The 22,927-nt window shown below is 47.5% G+C and overlaps 2 protein-coding genes across 5 annotated transcripts in view; one reads left to right on the top strand and one right to left on the bottom strand.

The window, feature by feature from the left end:
• Positions 1 to 17,840, top strand: part of CTXND1 (cortexin domain containing 1) — a 72,528-nt gene extending 54,688 nt beyond the window's left edge. For all 4 annotated transcript variants that reach the window (XM_049852540.1, XM_049852542.1, XM_049852539.1 and 1 more), the window contains exons 2-3: positions 4,367 to 4,533; positions 6,385 to 17,840. In XM_049852540.1, coding sequence (XP_049708497.1) covers positions 6,447 to 6,626 — 180 coding nt within the window. In that variant the 5' untranslated portion in view covers positions 4,367 to 4,533; positions 6,385 to 6,446 and the 3' untranslated portion in view covers positions 6,627 to 17,840. The remainder of the gene's footprint in view (positions 1 to 4,366; positions 4,534 to 6,384) is intronic.
• A 3,482-nt stretch (positions 17,841 to 21,322) lies between these two features.
• FAH (fumarylacetoacetate hydrolase) overlaps positions 21,323 to 22,927 on the bottom strand; it is a 48,830-nt gene continuing 47,225 nt past the window's right edge. The window contains exon 14 of the mRNA XM_049852513.1: positions 21,323 to 21,611. Coding sequence (XP_049708470.1) covers positions 21,532 to 21,611 — 80 coding nt within the window. The 3' untranslated portion in view covers positions 21,323 to 21,531. The remainder of the gene's footprint in view (positions 21,612 to 22,927) is intronic.

Here is a 22,927-nt window from a genome sequence, read left to right as displayed (position 1 = left end):
AGGCTTCTCCTGATTTATGTAGTCACAGGGCTGGTGAACCCAAGATCAGCAGGTCAGACAGCAGGGCTCTTGCTCACAGGCTGTGAAGACCAATGCATCCCAAGATGAGCAGGCAAGACAGCAGGTAAGCTGCTAGCTCAAGTCCCAAGAACTGGAGGTCAGACAAACAGAAGCCAGCTGCAGGATCCAGAGAGAAAAGCCCCACCATCCCCTGCAGACACCTACTCTCCTTTTGAGAAAAGTTTTTGGCTTATTACTGGACTTTTGTAGAGACTGAATGCTTAACCATGGGCCACCAAGTCACCATGCAGCCTGAGCTGTCCATCATGAGCTGGTGTTGTCTGACCCACAGAGCCATAAAGTTGGACGTGCACAGCAGCACTCCATTATTAAATGCAAGTGGTATATATCAGATTGGGCCCAAGCAGGACCTGAAGACACAAGTAAGTTCCATGAGGAAGTGGCCCAAATGCCCGTGGTCTCCACTTCTGCCACATTACCTTCCATCTCCCAGTCTACACCTATGGCCTCATGGGGACTTCCTTATGATCAGTTGACTGAGGAAGAGAAAACTCCTGCCTGGCTTACAGATGGCTCTGCACGATATGCAGACACCACTCGGAAGTGGACAGCGGCAGGCTACAGCCCCTTTTGGAGATCTCCTGCCACCAAGAATGAAGAACCAGGAGGGGGAGTGCGTCCTTCGGACCCGAGTCCCTGAATCAGGGGACGCTTCTAAATCAGGGGAAGATTGATGACGGGGACCTTCCCCCAGAGCCAACAGAGGGAGAAAGCCTTCTCCTGGAGCTGGCACCCTGAATTTGCACTTTAGCCTCCTAGGTTGTGAGAGAATAAATTCCTCTTTGTTAAAGCCATCCACTTGTGGTATTTCTGTTACAGCAGCACTAGATGACTAAGACAAGTGCTTAATATGTTGCTATGTCTCATGAGCACATTACTTTCAGAGAACAGAGAAACAAGACGAGGGAGGCAGCCAACGAATGTATCTGGGGAAATTCAGAGGCCGGTGAAAGGGAAATCTCTGACGTGCAGCCTTGGGTTTATCTTCCCAGACCATCAGTGGTAAAATTCCAGAAAATCAGCTGAAATACCAAGGACATTTTTTTTTAATTTGCTTCAAGCAAAAAAAAAAAAAAAAGTTTCTAGTCTTCTATAACTTTTCTATTGAGTTTCAGTTAAGTTTGAGTTTTTTTAAAAAGTAAGTGTCATATTTTGAAATGCAAAATTGCCCCCATTGGTGTTTTAGTAAATGGTACCAAAGCTTCAGGTAAGTCCAACTTAGGCTCACCCAAGAAGGAGTTGTAAAGGAAACAGAATGGGGTGAAATCATCCCAATCTATGAGCCCACTGACCTTCCTTCCCCAGCCCTGGGTGGGTAGTACATCCTCTGAATGGCCGTGGTGCCTGGGCCATGGTCTTGTCCTGTTGTTATTGTGTGCCATTAAGTCGATTCTGACTCATAGCGACCTCACGTGACAGAGTAGGACTGCCCCATAGGGTTTGCTAGGCTGTAATCTTTACAGGAGCAGATCTCCCAGTCTTCTCTCCCCTGGAGTCACTGGGTGGGTTCAAACCACCAATCTTTTGGCCAGCAGCCAGGTGCTTAACCACTGCATCACCAGGGTTCCTTGCTCTTGTCCTAGAAGTCCTGTAGTTTTCCCCTCCTTACCCATCTCCCCCTTGAGAATATGAATTCCCAACTGTGTTTTATTCACCATGGCACCCCAAGTTTCAAGCTCCATGCCTGGCATTTGATCAGCTCTGGATGCCAATATTGGCTGGTTATTGAACTGGCCTGTCCAAGGTCAGTTTATCAGTGGCATGGGCAGGATTCAGAACCAGGTCCCTTACTCCAGGCCAGCATGCCTTCCCTTTCTCCTCAGCTGCCTCCAGTGATAGGAGAAGTTTGACAAATCAGAATCCCCGTACCATGCCCTTTGAATTGTGACTTGTTGTTAGTTGTCTCCTAAAACCCTCACTTAGATCCTTGTTTCAGGATTTTGCGTTCAGATTATTCTTTTTGTGCTCTGCCTTCCCTGCTGACTCTAGCAGGACTCGTCCCCATTTGGATCTGCTGCACCCAGCCCTAAAATTGCTCACTTGGACAAGTATGTGGGGTCAGCCCAGCTGCCAGGTTCCTTGAGGGTCCCTCATCCACCCAGATCTCAGTTCTGAACAGTGAAGCAATTCACTTGCAGCCGCCCCAAAGAGCTGGCAGATGGAGCATTTGGCTAGTGCAGGCTTGGTGCTGAAGGACAATGCAGTTATGCTGGGGACCACAGAGCTGGCCGCTGGGAACAGCAGCCGAGTTCAGTGTTAAGTTCCCTCCTGGGTGTTGTGTCCTCACTTTGGAACAGAGCTGGACGGAGGCGTGTGCCCGCTGGTAATTAAGGTTAATAAGCACACTCCATCTGGCGGGGAAAGGCAGGCCTGTTCTTTGAGTCCACATTCTTGGCATTCACCCCAGCCAGAAGGATCTAGGAGACACTGACAATGTTGCTGGATTACAGGGTCTGATCCTGGCCCCAGACCAGACAGGGGAGGGTCGCCAGGCAATCTGACTACCTGCAGTCTGTGGGGGTGTCCACTGTTTGGAGAGGCTAGACTGGGATGCAGAATTGTGAAACTCCAGCACGCCCCTCCTTCTGTGAGAGCCACGAATGACCGTGTGGAACAGAAGGCACGGAACACAAGGCACAGGCCTGAGGTCAGAAACCTGGGTTTGTTCCAATTTCACTGCTCTGAGACCCTGAGCAAACCCCTCCTTTTCCCTACACTCCAGCCTCTTCATCTATGAGATAAAGGAAGAGGGCCTGGATCGGTGTTTTGCAAGTGTGGTCCAAGGAACCCTAGAGGTTCCCATGGATGCCTAGGGCCACCCCAGCTGAGGCCAGGGAGGTGGAGGGGTGGGTGTGTGTCAGGGGTTGAAGATCAGTGTGCCATGTACTGCTAGGCTCCTGCTTTACTTGTTTTAGAAATTTAAGATCTAGAAAAGTACAAACAATAATATAGCAAGCACCTACATTTCCATCATGCCGAATTGGCAACATTTATCAAATCGTATTTGCTCCATCTTTGCTTTGTTAGGAAATAAATTCTTGTATTTGTAACTACTACCCTTTCCTATTGAGAGCCGTTTCCTACCAAGCAGTACCACCATCTCGTGTGTGGTGGTCATTTTTTGCCTCTGGTTTTTATTGGTTTACATAGAGCTGTAACATCTTCAAACTTGGTATTTATGTTCGATCTTGACAGAAATCAGACATCGATGGGAACCATATCAAAAGCCATGGTCAAATCAAATCAGTGAATAGTATCTCAAAAGATCCAGTCACGAGACTGTTTTGTTTGTTAGTTTGTTTATCTACTGAGCACTTGCCATGTGCCAGGCCCTGTGCTGAGCACTTACATATATCACCTCGTTTAATCATTTGTAATCATCCTTTTTCATTGTAATTTATTATCAAATATAGAAGTAGTATGTAATTATATTCTGCTTATAAGCAATTCAACAGCCTACATAAAATGATGAAAAACTCCCTTGACACCTTACCTCTCTCTATTAAAAAGAGACAGCTTTCTATTATTGATACACAATAATCCCCAAGACCTATTAAGTGAAAAATTAGGGTGTGGACAGTTTATGTAATTTGCGAAATAAACAAAAAAAATACATAACCACCCATCTGTCCTTCTATATGCATGGAACACCTCTAGACTAGGAGGGTGGATGGGACCTCTCGGGAAGGAACTGGTTCTCTGTGGACAGGGGTGGTTAGGGGACAGCTTCTCACTGTATATCTTCTTGTCTCTTTTACATTTTGAAATGTGTACATGTATTATTTATGCAAAGAAAAGACCTGGCAATCTGCTCCAAGCCCGTTGCCACTGAGTTGATTCCAACTCACAGTGACCCTATAGGACAGAGTAGAACTGCCCCATAAGGTTTCCAAGGCTGTAAATCTTTATAAAAGCAGACTGCCACATCTTTCTCCTGAGGAGCAGCTGGTGGGTTTGAACCACCAACCTTGCAGTTAGCAGCCAAGCACTTAACCACTGAGCCACTGAGGTTCCTGCCGATAAAGATTACAGCCTAGGAAACGCTTTGGGATTACAGCTCTACTCTGTCATTTAGGGTTGCTATGAGTCAGAATTGACTCGATGGCACCTAGCTAAATCATTTATGCAAAACGTTAAACTGAAAAGAAAAAGAAGGAAAGACAAGGAAAGCGAATGGGGCGGCTCCCAGCCCCCCACTCAGGGAGAGCTGCCCGGGCCAGGTCTTTCTGCCAGCACAGGCCATGTCCTTGGAAAGTAAGCCCTCTTCTCTCCTGTTCTCTTTCAGCCTCCACCACCACCAGTGCAGGTGCCTGCTCTCTGAGCAAAAAGGCGCTGTTCCTGCTGGCTTCCCAGCTGTGATGCCTGGCCGTCCTCTGCCTCCTGGAGCAGCCCGACCCTGGCTGTGAGCCCACCCAGTGGCTCTTATGAAGTGGTGACCACTCCGACCAGCAGGTCAGTGTCCACTGGGAGGGGTAAGGAAAAAGACAAGTCAGAGGGTCCGAGTGGGGGGAAAGCACGGTTGCTGTGGTTAGAGATACGGCATGGCCAGCCGGCCCAAAGCTTGAGCAGGCATCTTCCTGAAGCCCCAGAGTGGGTGGGGGATGGATCCCCACCTTGCCCTTGCATCAGAGAAGGCAGAGGCATGCAGAGGGTGTAGGGTGTGGGACCTTGGCTAAGTCCTTTCCCCTCTCCATGCCTCAGTTTCTAAATTTATAAAATGGGCATAGTGATACCTGGCTAGCTTGCTTCCAGGGCTATTGTAAGGATCAAATAACAAACTAGATGTGAAAGCACTTCGTGTAGCACCGGGGCCTGGCGATGATTATCATTGTTCGGTACAGGGAGAGAGAGCCGCAGGCACCGTCTTGTCCTGAGGCTTTCCCTGGCACTGGACTTGCTCCCAGGGAGCCCCTGCTTCATCTGAGTATTCACCAACCACCCACTGGTATCGGGACTGTGGTAGCATTCTCATGCACACTGAATCCCCCCATCCTGTAAGCGGATATTGTTACCGCCCTCAGCAGGTGAGGAACTCAGGACTCAGAGAATTCAGTAAATCACCCCAAGATGAGTGAGTGGTATGTTGGCACACATATGACTGATGGAGTCATAACAATAATCATGAGTTTCCCAGGGCTGCAACGCCAGACAAGGTATCTGGGTGGCTGAAGCTTTGTGCTTCTCAACTAACAGGAATGAGGAAGAAAGGCCTGGCAATCTGCTTCTGTAAAGATTACAGCCAAGAAAACCCTATGGAGCAGTTCTACTCTATAACATACAAGGTCACCATGAGTCAGAATCTACTCTGTGGCAGTGGGTTTGGTTTTGGAGTGTTTTTGCCACTGCCTGGTGGTGGCAGAGCTGGGATTCAGGAGGTCTGTCTGGCTGCCACAACACCTGCAGCTTTCAAAGCATGTCACTGGGGCACAACAGAAGTCCCTCAGAAGTCCCCACGAGGCTGGTAGACCCCTCCTGTCTCCCACCCCTTCCATGAGAGCAGCCCCTCTTTAATCCACTGACAGATTGGTATTCAACATTTGGTTTCGTTGAAATCCAGGTCTCACTACTTTAAAAATATGTACTAATGAACTAATATATTTCTAATGTTTTCCTATCACCTTGAGTTAATGGCTTGGCTGAAGAGCATCATCACAACTTTCTTCCTAAAGCGTTGCAGGGAGTGGAGGTAACTGCAGGGCCTCTATCCCGAAGCCCTCAGCCCCACCCAGGCCCCCTCCCCCCGGCCCACACAGCTCATCTGTCACCTTCCTTGCCATACCTAGGGAGGCACTGGCTTAGGGCTGTGACCAACTGGGGCTCTGAAAGGGATACACGTCTTCCTGTCCCCTCTTTACCCTCATGGGGGGTGACCAGAACAGCAAGCTCTCCCTGGGAGGAATAGGGGAGGGGGTACAAATAATAGGGCTTTCTCTGACCAATGTTCCCAGTCTGCTGAGCGGCCTCCAAGCTCTCTGGGTCCACATTCTACAGGCCCTAGCCACTGTGTCCAAACACAGCACAAAGATAGTTGGCTGCGTCGAGAGGGGCAGACAGCCTCAGTCACACCAGCCCCTATGAACCTTTATGGCCTTGATGGTCATCAGCTAAGACTCTCCCTCCATCCCACGGTGTTTCTCCTTGGGACCTGTATCAGCAAGTTCCCAGCATGAAAGAGATGGCACACCCAAAGGGTTAATTGAAGGGAGTTTAATGAAAGGATATTTACAGAGGTTGGGCAGGGTTAAAGGACACAGGCAAGTGGGCATGACCCTCCTGTCCCCACTACGATGGCTCTTTCTGCAGGGGTGGAAAATGGTTCCAGTCAACCCCAAACCAGAGGAGGAGCTTGCAGTTGCTGCCGCGAGATGGAGCAGCCCACCCCCGAGCCTGTCTACGTCGATGTGGACAAAGGACTGACCCTGGCCTGCTTCGTCTTCCTCTGCCTCTTCCTCATTGTGATGATCATTCGCTGTGCCAAGGTCATCATGGACCCTTACAGCGCCATCCCCACATCCACCTGGGAGGAGCAGCACCTGGACGACTGAGGCGAGGGGGCAATGGGTGGGGACCGAGACTCTTGGCTTTCTCTGGACAAGGGTTCCCAGGATATGCCCCTGGCCACGGGCCTGCCAGCCCATAGAGGGGAGGAATGGAATTGGTCACATGGGGATGGAGGAGGTCTGCCTTAGCCTTGTCTGCTCGCACAGGATCACAAGAGTGCAGTGGTCACGATGCTGTGGGTGTTGCAACCATGGGGCAGTCTGGGGATAAGAGCCCTGGACCAGGGTCAGGAGGCCTGGGCTCCAGTCTGGGGGAATAGCTGTGTGACTGTGGGGCAGTCACCTTCCCTGGTTCCCCTGCACCTTTTGGATTTGGAACCAGGACAGAAACCCACCATCACATAATAGCTGTCTTGTTTGGAGAGTCTCTGCCCTTAAGTGAAGTAGCACAGGCATTAGCCCTCAGGCTCCCAGCACAGACGCCCCACCTGAACCTAAGTCCCTTCCCAGTGGAGGTGGCAGTGACAGGAGAAAGGAAGTGGAAGACACCTCACCTGAAAATTCACAAAAAGCACAGGAGCTGTTCCCAAGCAGGTTTTTTGTTTGTTGTTTCATTTTGTTTTAACTAAAATACAGAGGGATGTATTTTTTCTGTTATCACTGAAATATGCATTTTAGAAATTTGGGAAAATACAGAAGAATAGAAGGGGGAGGAACACATAACCACATCTCCCCAAAGCCGCCATTTTGATATACTTTCTTCCAGTCTTTTTTATATGTATTTTTTAAATAGTCAAGTTCATACTGTATGCATGACGTCATGTCCCTTCACATCACAGCACGGCTATATCCCGCTCCATCAAACCCTCTTCCTGGCCGTGGCCTTTAGTGGCTGCAGAGCGTTCCATCAGTGGACGGGTCAGAATTTAGTAATCACATAGATCCATTGGTTGTACATTGGATTTTTTTTCACTAACTTATCCTCACACAAAATTATTTCACCCAGTAACCTTTTGAGGGTGCACAGTCCACGAGATGACTATTGGGCACAGAGACAGGGGTTCTAGTCCTGCTCTGGCCACTCAAAGACTGTGTGATTTTGGGCAAGTCACTTCACCTCTTGGTGCCTCAGTGCCTCATTGTAAAATGGGGAGGAAAAGCCTTGCCCTTTTTGTTTTGTGTAAACCTCATGTGAATCAAAGGACAGGAGGGGAGAATGCTCTCAAAGTAAATGCCCTGTAGGTGGCCAGGAATAAGTGTTGATGACTCTTCTCAGGGTCTCCCTCCTCCCTCCTCTCTCCACCCTTCCACCCACTTCCTACCCCCATCACCTACATCTATGGCCTCTCAGCTAGAATATTGGGCCACAGCCCACAAACCCGACCAAGTTCCAACTCCCACTTCCTTGCTATATAACCCCAAATAACTCATAGCACCTCACTGAGCCCCAGTTTCCTCATCTGTAAAATGGGAGGAAGAATATCTACCTCACAGGTTGTTGTGAGGATGATATGAAAGACGTTAACATGAGCAAACATTAGTGTTCTTTCTCACACCCACCACCCCAGGAGAAGCTAGGGGTCTGAGCTGGGAAGAGCAGAAGTTCTGGGTTCCCCCTTCTCTGCAGGGCGCAAAAGCCTGGGCTCTCCTCAAATTCCCAGGGCAGCTTCCAACAGGCTAAATCTCCCAGCCAGGACCACTGGTCAGAAGAATACTCACAGCAACCTCCCCCAGCACCTGACCTCAAGGAATATGTGTCTATTAATTTATGTAGTTGTTATTGTCATTAGATTTCCCACAAACAAAATCCAAAGTCAAACTAGACCACCTGAGCTCCTCTTTCTCTGAGTGCATTTATTCCATCCCTCCAAAGTGTGGCCTGCCATTCTTATTAGAGGAGACCCACAGCTGTGAAGAAGTTTAGGGCTCCCTTCCCATCACCTGCACCCCAGCCATGGGTTCCCCATCACCACCACACCACCTGGGAAATGGGTTGCCAAAGCACTGTCACCATTAGGTGACCCCTGAAAGTGGACAAGGGCACAGCTATTCAGGCAGCATTCCAGAACACACCCAGCTGTTCCCTCACTATGTGGGATGCACAAAGGGACAGCTGGCAGAGGCAGTGGACCAAGATACATTCAAGCCTCCATGTAAGGGAAGGATCTGGAACAAAAACCTGTGTTGCCTCAGGCCCGGCAGCAGCCTCCACTCTGCAGCCTACCTCAGAGATACCAAGGACTTCTGTGAAAAGCCCATCAGCATAGGCTTGTAAATCAAACCAACCCCCAATCAGCTCATAGCGGACCCCCAAGGACATGAACAGGTCTTGAAGGTCTCAGGGGAAGCACTTTGAATGCTCGGGAGAGAAGAACAGGAGTCCTAGGCCAATGCTACTCAAACCGTGGACAGCATCTGCAGCCCTGGGGGCTTGCCAGAAAGCCAGGATCATGGGCCCTGTTGCAGACCTACAGAATCAGAATTTCTGGAGGTTGGACCCAGGAATCTAGATTAGCAAGACCCCCAAGTGACTTGTATGCGCATTAAAGTTTGAGAAGCACTGCCCCAGGGAGCCTAGTTATTATTATTTTTTAGCTCTTAGATCTTTTTCATTTCCAATTAATTATTTTTCACACCTAGATTTGCTAATGTTTCCCTATTTCTTGACTTTTTGATGGTAAGAGTAGTAACATTTCAGGAAGGATGGAAAATTAAAAAAAAAAAAACCACATTCAACCCAATTCTCCAACAAAACCGTGATTTTCATTGTGCGTACATATGTTCCCTGTAACCCTTGTCCACGAGCCCTGGTGGCACAGTGGTTAAACACTCAGCTGCTAACCAAAAGGTCAGCTGTTCAAACCCACCCAGCTGCTCCGTGGGAGAAAGAAGTGGCAGTCTGCTTCTGTGAAGATTACAGCCTTAGAAATCCTACGGAGCAGTTCTACTCTGTCCTACAGGGTCACTGAGCTGGAATCAACTCGACGGCAATGGGTTTGGTTTTTTTTGGTTTAATCCTTGTCCACATATAAGGTATACTTTTTATTGATGTCATCAGTTAAATAATTTTCTATCATATTCTGTCTTCTAACACTGCATCATAAGCATGTTTCCACGTTGCTGCTACTGTCTTCATACTTATCATTTTGATGTCTATAAAACTGCCATGTAGTACATGTACATAGGTATCCAGACTCCTATAGTTAAATACTTGGATTGCTTTCATTTTCCCCTATTGTACATGTACCAAAAGGGACCCTGGCAGTGCAAAGATTAAGTGTTTGGCTGCTAACCGAAATGCTGGTAGCTCAAACTCACCCAGCAGCTCCGTGGGAGAAAGACCTGGTGATCTGCTCTAGTAAAGATTACAGCCTAGGAAACCCTATGGAGCAGTTCTACTCTGTCACATGGGGCTACTACAAATGAATATCAGCTCTAGGGCACCGAACAATAACGTGTACCAAGAGAAAAAAAGAAAGATAAAGACAGATGTGATGAATCTCGGGGGCTTGCTCAGGACAGGGGAAGAATGAATATTTAAACTGCACCCGCCCCCTGCAGGAGACACAGCGGGGAGGGAGACCTGCCTAAGAATTTGATGATATTAAGGAAAAAAATGAATTTCAAAGCTTCTCTTTGCTTTATAATGCTAAAGGATGGAGTAGGTAGCAAAGACAAAATTTGGGGTTATGGAGAGAGAGCTAAATTGTCTGGCAAAAGAAGTGAACAGAAGTTTTCTAGGACTGGAAGTTGGCAGAAGGGAAAGAAAAAGCGTTCCGAAAGAGAGCCTGTGAATCTGACCACAGGCCAGGATTTAAAGGAAAACACAGCCAGAGAGAAACTCCTCAGACAGTGGTGCCTGGTGGCGGCTTTTAAGTCATGGCCTGTAATGTGCTCTGCTACAGTCCCTTCATGGCACCCCAAGCCCTCAGTAAAGCCTGATACACAATCCACTTTGTGTCTGTTACTTGGGGCAATGCAAACATCTGGTGGTGGGCAGTGTGAGGGAATGCAATCTAGAAAGGGACAGCAGTCCCAGGGATAAGTGAGATGGCAGAAATATGCAGAAGCAGGAAATCAAAGTGACAGTGACAGGGAAAAAATGTGATCCCAAGAATGCTCAGAAAGGCTGATGATAAGACTAGCTTTGCTAACCTGGAGCATCAATTCCCATCACATCTATTTCATTTTAACCAATTAGTTGCTCAGATGTCCACAGGTTCTCATTAAACTGAAAGACCAGTATCTGCCTGCTGCCCGATTAGGGTTCGTGCCCTGGAGCAGTCGAGCCAATGAAATGTACTCCAAGTCAGAAGGAGTGAGAAAGTTTACTTAGGAAGTGATGGGGATCTGACAGTAATGCAGATTGTCTCTATAGAGTCCCCAAAAGCAATTTTATATTAGAGCTTATACAGAATTTTACAAAGGTTAGAAGTGTCTTCGTAGCCCGCAGATGGCATGGCCGGAGGTTATTCATTACAAGATAGTGACAAGAGACTCTTTATCACGCTAAAGAGATACAAGCCAGACATCTGGGCTCTAATTTCCCTGTGGGGGGTTGTAAGTCACAGGTGAACAGACAGAACAAAACAAAGTTATTAGCATCAGATCAAAATGAAGAGCAAAGTTATTTACATCAGATCAAAACAAAGTCATTAACAAAGGTATGTAGAAAGGAGAAGGCAGGCGGAGGAATGATAAAAACTTACATGTTCGTCATGGCATTAGTTATGTCAAGCTCCAAGTCGCCCACTTTGAAAAGGAGAAAACACGCTGGGGAGTATTAGGGTCACATGCCCATTCTGTAAAATTGTGTCAGAATCCTAGAGGCTTAATCAATCCAAAGAGGGCTGGTCCTGCTTCCAAACACCAGTTGGAAAGAATTGCAAAGCCCGGTTAATCCTCTCGTGTAATTTCCTGCCACATGGTCCCACTGGTGAAGACTGATCCTTCCTTGTATGATGGGTGACAATCCTTAATGCCCTTTCTGGCCCAGTCTGCTGAGCCGTCTTCAAGCAGAGCTCCCTGGGTCCACATTCTACAGGCCTAGCCATTCTGTCTAAACAGCACAAAGATAGTTGGCTGTGTCTGGAGGGGCAGACAGCCTCAGTCACACCAGCCCCTATGAACCTTTATGGCCTTGATGGTCATCAGCTAAGACTTCCCTTCCCTCTAAGATTTTCTTCTTAGGACCTGTGTCAGTCAAGGTCCTAACAGGAAAGAGATGGCTCACCCAAAGTGTTAATTGAAGGACGTTTAATGAAAGGACATTTACAGAGGTTGGGCAGGGTTAAGGGTAAAACACCCAGAGGCAAGCCACAATGTGAAGCCACTACCATCTAGTCCTAAAGGGACAAGGAGGAGAAGTATGTTATCAGAATCCAGGGAGAGCTGTAACAATGGGAGAGGAGTCACCCAACAGGAGCTGTGGCCATAGGTAGAGAATCAAAACTCCTGCCAAAACTGCAGTCCAGTAGAAAAGGAGTTGGAATAAATACCTTGACCTCTCACTTCCTGTCCTCCAGTCTCCTGTCTGAGTCTCCCCTTGACCAAATACAACAAAAGCTAAAGGACAAGGGAACCTGGGTGACCCAGGGCAGATGAAAAATAACCTGCATAATACACCCCTTTTGCCACTCAGCATCCATCCATGAATTTGCTTAGATGGGGGAAAAAATCACATCTCCAACACAGAGAAAGCACAAAGTCCTATCAACCACCATACTGTCTGCGGGTGATATCAATTTAGTGCCACTCCCACCTACAATGTAACTTGTAATGTAGCCTCTACCAGTGCATTGAATATATGATAGCAAAGGGAAGGGTGAGTAAATGAAACAATTAACATAAAAAACATCTGCTAGAGTCCCCCTTCTGTAACTGGTCATGAGGCTAGGTAGATAACCATAGCCTCATTCTGCCATCACCCATTCCACATCCCCTCCACCTTCTGGCAGTCCCTCGGCTTTCTGAGTATTTTATCTGGTAGAATGACCCAAATATTCATTCACAGCAGATCCAAGTTCTTGGTTCCCACAGTTGCCACAGATCCCCAAGAACATGAAGGGACCTTGAAGGCCTCACCTGGAAGCACTTTAGAACTCCCAGAAGAGAAGAACAGGTGCCCTAGGGCAGTGCTACTCAAACTATGGTCCCATGGACAGCATCAGCATCACTGGGGAGATTGTTAGAAATCTAAATCCATGTCCCCCACCCCCAGGCATACATAATGAGAATGTGGGATATAGAGAGTGCCAAGAGGTGCCCCAGTAAATCTCTGGGTTCCAGAGACAGTCCTTATTGTACCCATTGTGTAGCAGCAAACCTATTTCCCTTTGGTAATTGGGATAAATCACCCTGACTATAGAGTAATACCCTTCTCTAGCTACTTGTTCAACACGAGGAATCCGAAATGGCCAAGGACCATCTCAGGTTCCAGTTTAACAGACCCATAACTATGTTCCCTGGTGGAAGCATTTCTTCTTGGTCACTAGGGAACCACCAAGCCCAAGGTTACAAAGATGTTGTTCTTGTTAGGTGCTGTCAAGTCGGTTCTGACTCATAGCCACCCTATGTACAACAGAAAGAAATACTGCCCGGCCCTGCACCATCCTCACAATCCTTGTTATGCTTGAGCCCATGGTTGCCACCACTGTGTCTATCTTTTTGAGGGTCTTCCTCTTTTTCCCTGGCCCTCTACTTTACCAAGCATGATGCCCTTCCCCAGGAACTGATCCCTCCTGATAACATGTCCAAAGTACGTGAGACGTAGTCTTGCCATCCTTGCTTCTAAGGAGCATTCTGGTTGTACTTCTTCCAAAACAGATTTGTTCATTCTTTTGGCAGTCCATGGAATATTCAATATTCTTCGTCAACACCACAATTCAAAGGCATCAATTCTTCTTCGGTCTTCCTTATTCATTGTCCAGCCTTTGCATGCATATGAAGTGATTGAAAACACCATGGCTTGGGTCAGGCGCACCTTAGTCTTCACAGTGGTATCTTTGCTTTTCAACACTTTAAAGAGGTCTTTTGCAGATTTGCCCAGTGCACTGCATCTTTTGATTTCTTGACTCTTGCTTCCATGGGTGTTGATTGTGAATCCAAGTAAAACGAAATCCTTGACAAATTCAGTCTTTTCTCCATTAATCATGATGTTGCTTATTGTTCCAGCTGTGAGGATTTTTGCTTTATATTGAGGCGTAATCCATATTGAAGGCTGTGGTCTTTGATCTTCATCAGTAAGTGCTTCAAGTCCTCTTCACTTTCAGCAGGCAATGTTGTGTCATCTGCATATCGCAGGTTGTTAATGAGTCTTCCTCCAATCCTGATGCCCCATTCTTCTTCATATAGTCCAACCTCTCAGATTATTTGTTCAGCACACAAATTGAATAAGTATAATGAAAGGATACAACCCTGACACACAGCTTTCCTGACTTTAAACCAGGCAATATCCCCTTGTTCTGTTTGGATGATTCTCTCTTGATCTATGTACAGGTTCATGAGCACAATTAAGTGTTCTCAAATTCTCATTCTTCACAATACCCAGTGCCGTCGAGCCGATAGAATGTTATCCATAATTTGTTATGATCCACACAGTCGAATGCTTTAGCATAGTCAATAAAACACCGGTAAACATCTTTCTGGTATTCTCTGCTTTCTGCCGGGATCCATCTGACAGTGATATCCCGGGTTCTACGTCCTCTTCTGAATCTGGCTTGAATTTCTGGCAGAATTTCAGAAGCATTTCTTCTTGGTCACTAGAGACCTACCAAGTCCAATATTACAAGAATGGAAAACAAAAATTCCATAAGTGAGTTTTTAGGTGTAAGAGTGAAGTGAATCACTCTCACCTCCATTCCTTGTTTCCCAGACTAGTTTCTTCTGGCTCTGGGGAACGTGGCAACATAAACTGGCCTCTGGTTTGAGATACATACCTGAGCCTTCTACATGCCTAAATTTTGGCCATGCCAACTGCTTCTGGCTTATGAGGCGTGTGGTAAACCAGTGAATTCCATGGGCATGAACCAACTGCTGCATGGTTGAAGGTCATGTTTGTGATATGTGCTGAGATAAATGAAGCACCACAAATGGTGGTGAAGGCAAAGAAGGCAAATCCATAACCCGGATAAATGTCTATTCCCTCCCTCCTCCATGATGGAAGGGGTCCAATGTAATCAGCCCGCCGCCAAGTGGTCAGCTTGTCTCCCACTACCCACTCCTGGAAAATGGTGCACATCAGGAATTTAGTATTGGCCTCATCCATTGGCAGGTTACATACCCAAAAGTGATGGAAACCAGATTAGCCTTAATGAGGGGAAGCCTATGTTACTGAGCCCAGGTACAGCTGTCATCTCTTCCACTATGGCTGCTAAACTTGGAAACAAATACCATGGCAGCATCTCCACCATTATCTCTATCCTATAAAAGGACTGTTTTTCAAGAATGCTGGGACTCCCCAGTGCATTTCTTAATATCTTGGTGAGAGGGTGGTCCTCTGGGCCCTGCATGGATGTATGGTTTGAGGTTCCCAATCAAGTTGCACCTAACAGACCCTCTCTGATACTCCCATCTCCCTTAGCCTTCAGACTCCTTCCTCTCCACTGTTCCAGGGAAATTCCAGCATCTCAACCACATTGACTGTAGCCCTCTTATTGAGTTCAGACACCGATCAACTTAGAAAACTGTGAATGCCACTCCCAGGTGTTCAAGTAACACATTAAATCCAGAAACTTGTGTGAGTATACCCACATCAATAAATTCAGCCTGATTCTATCAGATATTTTGTCTTCCTTGGTCAAAATTTCTTGGAATCGAGTTCCATACATGCTCACCAGAATCCTAGGGATATGAATTGACAGGATTCTTCAACTTCCTCCATGTTTATGCTGATGACCTTGCACTTCTTCTGACCAATGCTGGGATCTAACTCTAGTTATGGTGAGGAGGGTGGGTCCTACAACCACCCTGGGTGCAGTCATTAAAAAAGGTTTTATGAAAAAGGAGGCTGGTTCTCTCAGACAAGAATCCCTGGGTAGTGCAGTTAACGTACTCAGCTATTAACCAAAAGGCTGGAAGTTAAGTCCACCCAGAGGCACTGCAGAAGAAAGATCTGGCAATCTACTTCTGAAAAATCAGTCATTGGAAACTCTGTGGAGCACAGTTCTATACTGACATTCATGGGGTCACCATAAGTAGGAACTGACTTGACAGCAGCTGGCTTGGTTTTGGTTTCCCCTCAGGTAGGGATGGAGGGGCTGTTTCCACTGGCAAGGAAGGTTCAGGGATCAAAGTTTTCAGCTTCATCTGTGTCTGCCCAGATATCCCTACCCCAATCCTCAGGGTCCTTCTTAACTACTGTCCTTACCATGGCATGAGAGACGTGAAGGATTACACATTTAACTGGCACTGCAGCCCCGCAACCCTTACCTTCAGACATTTCTGCCAGATCCTTAGCCATGTGTGTCCTGCAGCTAAATGAAGGAAAGGATCCCTTTAGTGCTGTGTAAGTACTTTCTGATTTTCCACCTGTGGCTTGGGTTATGAATTCAAGGTTTTGAGTTTATCTTTCTCATTGTGTAAACTCTCCAGGGCAATTATGAGCAGTCAGCCAACCCTACAATTTTGTAATCACCAATGTTCCCATAGCAACAATGCCAATGACGCTTATCCTCCTAATGCATGGCTCTCAACCTGCACTCCATTCTTTGTCACCACTGGCGCTATATTGAGTAATTGTGATATTACTGCTGCCACAGATTTTTAGTGTCCCACTTTCCCCAGAAAGGAGGTTGCAACTGTGCTCATTAAACATGCAAGTAACCCAATTCCAGAATCTTATTTCAGCGTCTGTTTCCTGATGCCACTCCTGGTACCAATTCCTTTTATTAGGCAGGAAGCAGATGGCACACTCAAAGGACTAATTGAGGAAGGTTTAACTTAGGGTCTATTTTCAGAGTTGTAGGCAGGGTTAAGACAAGGAACAGTGAGTAACCCAGGAGTAAGAACAATGAGATTACCACCCCTTGCTCAGGAAGAGAACGGTGGTACCAGGACCCAGCAAGAGCTGTGGGCCACAGGTAGAGGGACACAGGAGGACACAGCCATTGCCAAAACCATGGGCCTGCAGGGAAGGAGGGAGGAGAAGAAATACCCCAGCTTCTTTCCCTTTCTGCATTCAGCTCTCTGCCTATGCCTCCATTGCCCAATCCCAACCAGAAGCCAGAGGGCAGGGAACGAGGTGCTGTTGTCCATAGCAGTCAGCCACCCAGGGCACAGAGCAGGGCAGAGAGGGATGGAGAAGACATCCGGAGGGACAAAGGGAGAATCCTGACTCATAGCGGCCCCATGTGACAGAGTAGAACTGCCCCACAGGGTTTCTAGGCTGTAATCTTTATAGGAGCAGATCAGCAGGTCTTTCTCCTGCAGAGCTGCTAGGTGGGTTCGAACTGCCAATCTTTTGGTTGGTAGCTGAGTGCTTAATTGTTGCACCAACAGTGCTTTTGTGGCCCCAATAGTGAACCAAAACCAATTTTCTAACTTGGAATATTTGGGAAAGGGCCCTGGAGTATCAGCCCCTGACATCTCCTGGGCTTCTTGGGCAGCTTAGTTTACTCTCTCCCTACCTCACACCAAGAAGAGAGGCAGGTGATCTTGCTAAGTTCTATGACATCCTTTTTCCAAGAAAAAAAAAAAATGTCTACTTGCCTAACACACATAACTATGAGGGACCCAGAATGGAGGAGACGTCCTTTAGGCCGAGTACATAGAAGAGCAACTAGTCAATATCCTCGCCCCCGTCCCTTCTAAGGTGACTCCATTTCACACTAGTCATCCCATCAACTGGGGAGATGTTGGGTCTCATTCTGTAGGCAGGATAGGAGCTCAAGGCTTTCTGTCAATATATATTAAGGAAAGAAAACCCCAGAAGGCTAAAGGACTTGGTGACACCCAGGAGGCAGAAACTTGGGCGACATAAACAGTGCTGCTCCTGAGGTTCCCCCGTCAGCCACAGATTAGACAGGCCCATAAAACAGAATGAGACTAAAAGGGCACAGCAGCCCAGGAGCAAGGATGAGAAGGCAGGAAGGGACAGGAAAGAGGGTAACATGGAACCCACGGTCGAGAAGGGGAGAGTGTTGACAAGTCGTGGGGGTGGCAACCAATGTCACAAAACGATATGTGTATTGTTTAATGAGAAGCTAATTTGTTCTGTAAACCTTCATCTAAACTACAATTAAAAAAATAAACAGTGTTGCAGTGAACATCCTTATGCACATGGCTGTTTTCTTCTTAGTTTACCAAATACAGCTGTAATACCATTTGAAAAAAACAGTTTGGTGTTGAGCTTAGAGCTGCAAAACAGGGAATTATTGAATTGTGCAATTACTGTGTAACAGGCGCTTTGGACAAACAGATGAGTATGACGTGGCCTGCCCTTGAGAAGCTCACTTCTCAGACAAGAATCTCTGGGTGGTGCAAACAGTTAACACACTTGGCTGTTAACTGAAAGACTGGAGGTTTCAGTCTACCCAGAGGCACCATAGAAGAAAGGCCTGGCAATTTACTTCTGAAAAAGCAGTCACTGGAAACCCTGTGGAGCACAGCTCTATACTGACACACATGCCGTAGCCAAACAACTACACCATAATTTACCAACCCGAGAAAAATGTTCTCCCAGGGGTTGAAAGTTCTAGAATCCAATCCCAGCTTGGCCATTCACTAGCTGTGTGAAATGAGCAAGTCTCTTGATTTATACAAAAAATACCAGGGTCAGTATGGGGTCTGGAGATGGAGGTAAAACGCAATAATGTCCTCAGGCCTAGGGAAGGGGAGCAGTCTGCCCTCGGACCCATGCTTTAGAGGGCCCAGTATATTTCAAACACGCAGCAGCCTTTTAGCCAGATTTATTTGAGGGCTTCAAGGAAAAGAAGTTGGGGTGATCATGTAGGTTGAAGCCAGGCCAGAGATAAAGGAACAATCTTAAAACATAAGATAGAGAAGCGGGATTTCAGCTGAGTCAAGGGGAGCAAAGGTCGCCCTGGTAACACAAGCCCCCTGGTGAAGGTTTTGTTCTTCCAAATTCAGAGAATAAGTGAATCAATCTTATCTAGAGAGTAGGGGTCCAGGATTACACTGGGCAACTCTGCTGCAAAAGACCTCTTTAAAGTGTCAAAAAGCGAAGATGTCACTTTGAGGGCTAAGGTGCGCCTGACCCAATACACGGTATTTTCAATCGCCTCATATGCATGCGAAAGCTGGAAAATGAATAAGGAAGACCAAAGAAGAACTGACATCTTTGAATTACGGTGTTGGTGAAGAATACTGACTATACCATGGGCTGCCAGAAGAGCCAACAAGTCTGTCTTGGAAGAAGTTCAGCCAGAATGCTCCTGAGAAACAAGCATAGCGAGAATTTGTCTCATGTACTTTGCACATGTTATCAGGAGGGGCCAGTTGCTGGAGAAGGGCATCATGCTTGGTAGAGAATCAGCGAAAAAGAGGAAGACCCTCAATGAGATGGACTGACACAGTGGCTGCTACAATGGGCTCAAGCATAACGACTGTGAGCATGGCGCAGGAGTAGGCAGTGTTTCGTTCTGTTGTACATGAGATCGCTACGGGACAGCACCTAACAACAACAAGGGGCTCAGGAGACCCTGCTGACACCTGGGCTACACAAGATTAACAATGAAATCAGCGAAGCATTAGAAAACATGGCCCCAGGGTGCAACTCTGTAATAGGCAGTTCCGGAAAGCACAGTTCAGCCTCAGAGCCTGATGTTTCCTACCTTGTGTGTGGCAGAGACTACTAGTTGTATACCTCCCCATCCCTCACCCCCAGTATCCATCTCCCCTTCTTCTGTAGCAACCAAATTCTGATTTTAACTGAAGAAGCAATGTGTTCAGCTAAAATACTATACTCCCAGCCTCACTTACAATCAGGTGTGGTCTTGTTCTTGCCAGTGAAATGTAATGAAACTAAGAGAAGCATGGTATGGGACTCCTGGGAAGGCTGCTTGAAGGGACCTAACTCAGCTGCAAGGAGAACCCCTTCTGCTTTTTTTATTTCCTCAATCCACATTTCTTGGTTTTCTCTTTCTTCAGGCCTGTAACTTGAATGTGCTGGCTGGAGCTCTGGCAGCCATTTTGGACCATGAGGTGACTGAGAGGATGAACACCATGTGCTGAGGATGGCAAAGCAGAAGGAGCCAGGATCCTTGATGACACTGTGGGGTTGCCTTACCAACTCCCGGCTTCCAGCCCTCAGACTGCTTTTATGTGAGAGAGAAAAGCCAACCTCCTGGACATTCCTCATAAAGGATAAGCATGTACCACCCTTGGAGCATTGTACTGGCTGGTCCCTCTGCCCCCAGATATCCATCTGGCACATTCTCTCACCTCCTTCGGCTCTCTGCAGACAAGCACAAATAAGCTAAGGCACAAAGGCTTTCTATGACCACCCTATGTATAAGAACACTCATATCCGCCAATGTTCCACAGAACTTATCACCATCTACCATACTAGAAAGGAGCCCTGGTGGCTCAGTGTTTAAGTGCTCTGCTGCTAACTGAAAGGTCAATAGTTCAAACCCACCATCCGCTCCACAAGAGAAAGATACGGCAGTCAGCTTCCGTAAAGATTTACAGCCTAGGAAGCCCTATGTGGTAGTTCTGCTCTGTCTTATAGGGTTGCTATAAGTCAGAATCAACTAGACGGCACACTACAACCACCACCACCACCATACTAGAAGTCCCTGGGTGGTGCAAACATTTAAGCACTGAACTACCAGCTGAAAGGTTGGTGATTCGAACTCACCCAGATGCGCCTCGGAAGACAGGCCTGGCAATCTGGTTCCAAGAGGTCACAGCCTTGAAAACCCTATGGAGCAGTTCTACTCTGCACACACGGGGTCACCATGAGTCAGAATCGACTTGACAGCAACTGACAACACCACACTAGCATCTCCTCCTTGTTTCTTTATTGCCTGTCTCCCTCCACTGGAAGCTGAACCTCACGACGGCAAGGCTTTGAGTTATTCTGTTCACTGCTGCACCTCCTGTGCCTAAGACAGTGCCTGGCACAGAGAAGGCACTCAAAAAAAGATCTGGTGAATAAATGAATGAATCCTAAGGGCTGATGCAGGCTCTGCATTCTTAGTCATCCTCCCAGGCCAGGAAGATCAGGACCAGGAAGGGTCACTGAATACCCTCTCTCCCTGTGGTCACTTAGGAACCAGGTTAGGACCAAAGATACCTGTCTGCAGTGGGTGCTGGGAGAGGTGACAGGCAGAGCTCACTCTCCTGACTCTGGGGGCTCTGCCCACCCCAGGCAGCCAAGTCTGCCCCTGGTATGCCCATCCATCAGTCACCCCAGGGAACATGTGACGTGTTGGTGCCATTCTTCTTCCATACTCTAGGGGGCATACTGAGAGGCCTTGGATATCTGATGAGAAAGCCCAACACAGGCCCTCAGCCTCACTAATAAAAATGAGAAAAGAAATTAAAGTGTGTCTGCCAAGGAAGCTGCGCACACCTGGGCCCACTGGGTCAAATCGAGAACACGAGAGGAGTGGGAGGGAGGAGAAAGGGGGAGACTGCTCGGGGCAGGCACCGAGCTTTTGTTAAGGCTGATGGAAAAATCTGGAAACAAATGTGGTGACGGCTGCACAACATGACGAACGTAATTAATGTCACAGAATCATACATGTAAAAAAATGAGGAAATGGCGATTTTTTGTTTGTTTATACATATACTTATCACAAGTGAAAAAAAAAAAAAACCGCGAGAGGCCGTTGGTGCACTTACAACAGGACAGGGCTCAGAGTGCTGACACAGAACAATGGCTTTGTTTATTACTGCATAAAGAACCAGGCCTTCAGCCACAGAGGGAGCCCCAGTTACCAGAGGGCTGGGATCTTCATTTCCAGGGCAGCCAAGCAAGAAAGACTCACGCCGACATGAAGGGGGGCAGCACTTTCCCAGCACACTGGCCGAAGCCAATGCGGTAGCCATTCCCCTGGCAGTACCCTGGAACAGAGGAGAGAGGGGTCAGCCGCAAAGCTGCCAGGCTCACCAGAACCAAGGCCCAGCCAGCTGCAGGCCTCTGAGTGCATAGCTGGGCCCGAGGCAGGAAGGTGCCATCGAAATTACAAACATGCATTTTAAACTGAAGAATAACCCTCCCAGAACCTGGTCGGAGTTGCTGCAACACTTAAGATGGGCTCCTGGGCCCACTCTGACCCCAGGATGCCCTTGACAGCTTTCCTAACAGTGGACAACTCTCCCACATGGGTTTGGGTTCAAATCCTGGGTCTTCCTGAGTTCAAAGCCTGGCTTCTCCACCTACTGACTCCGTAACATTGGACCGCTCTGGATCTCAGTTTCTTCATCTGTAAAACGGATCTAATAATAGGATCTACCACCTAGCAACTGTTGTGAGAATGACATGAGTTAATACCCAGAAAAGTCTGGGAACAGTGCCTGACCCGTGGAAAATGCCCAACAAATGCCAGCTACTGTGTCGATTACGGAGCTGGGTAACTGCGGGCAACTTGCTTCCCCTGAGCTCAGCCTCCTCATCTGCAAGTGGGAATAACAATCCTTGTTTCTCAGGGCTGTGAGGATTAGGTAAAATAAGGGGGTGAAGCTCCCTGCATGATATCTCACGTGTAGATGCTCAACAAATGCTAGCTTCATTCCTTCAAGTCCATCTCAAAGTCATAGAAACGCAGAGAGGAGTAAAAGCCTACCCTTGCCCTTGAGGAGGGTCGGTTTAGTGAGAGGGGCAGGTCTAGGTGAGCGTTACAGCAGAAATGCCTACAGGTGCTGAGAGAGAAGTGTGGAGGAAAGCAGAGGGCAGAAAGGAGGAAACATCTGAGCTGGGCCTTGATGGGTGGGTAGGAGTTCTCAAAAAAGTACATGATGGAAAGTGCATTCCAGGCAGAGGGAACAGTATGTGCAAAGGCACGGACACCCAGTGTGGGATGCATTTTTTAATACGGAGCGCTTCAGTGAGACTGTCATGAGGGTGCTCTGGGAGCCAGATTACCAAGGGCTTTGTGAAACCATGTTAAGGAGTTTGAGCCACATCCTGAGAACAATCAGATGGCACAGAGAGGTTTTCAGCAAAACAGTGACAGCTACGTTTCAGAGATCCCCTTCTAGTGGCCCCAGTGAAACGATGGATCAAAACAACTGGTCTTATCAGTGCCATGTCAACACAGAGGACTTCACACTCCTCAGGTTGGAACACTTCTCCAGGGACCCACGCATTTTTGAGCCCAGATGAGGCAATGGCCAGGGCAGAGCCAAGAATGTGGTGACCAGGCCCACGACAGAAATGA

The sequence above is a fragment of the Elephas maximus genome, chromosome 13, assembly GCF_024166365.1.
Source record: "Elephas maximus indicus isolate mEleMax1 chromosome 13, mEleMax1 primary haplotype, whole genome shotgun sequence".
In the NCBI taxonomy this organism is placed as follows: domain Eukaryota; kingdom Metazoa; phylum Chordata; class Mammalia; order Proboscidea; family Elephantidae; genus Elephas; species Elephas maximus.
Note: the sequence above shows the minus strand (reverse complement) of the source record. Positions and strands in the feature narration are given on the sequence as shown.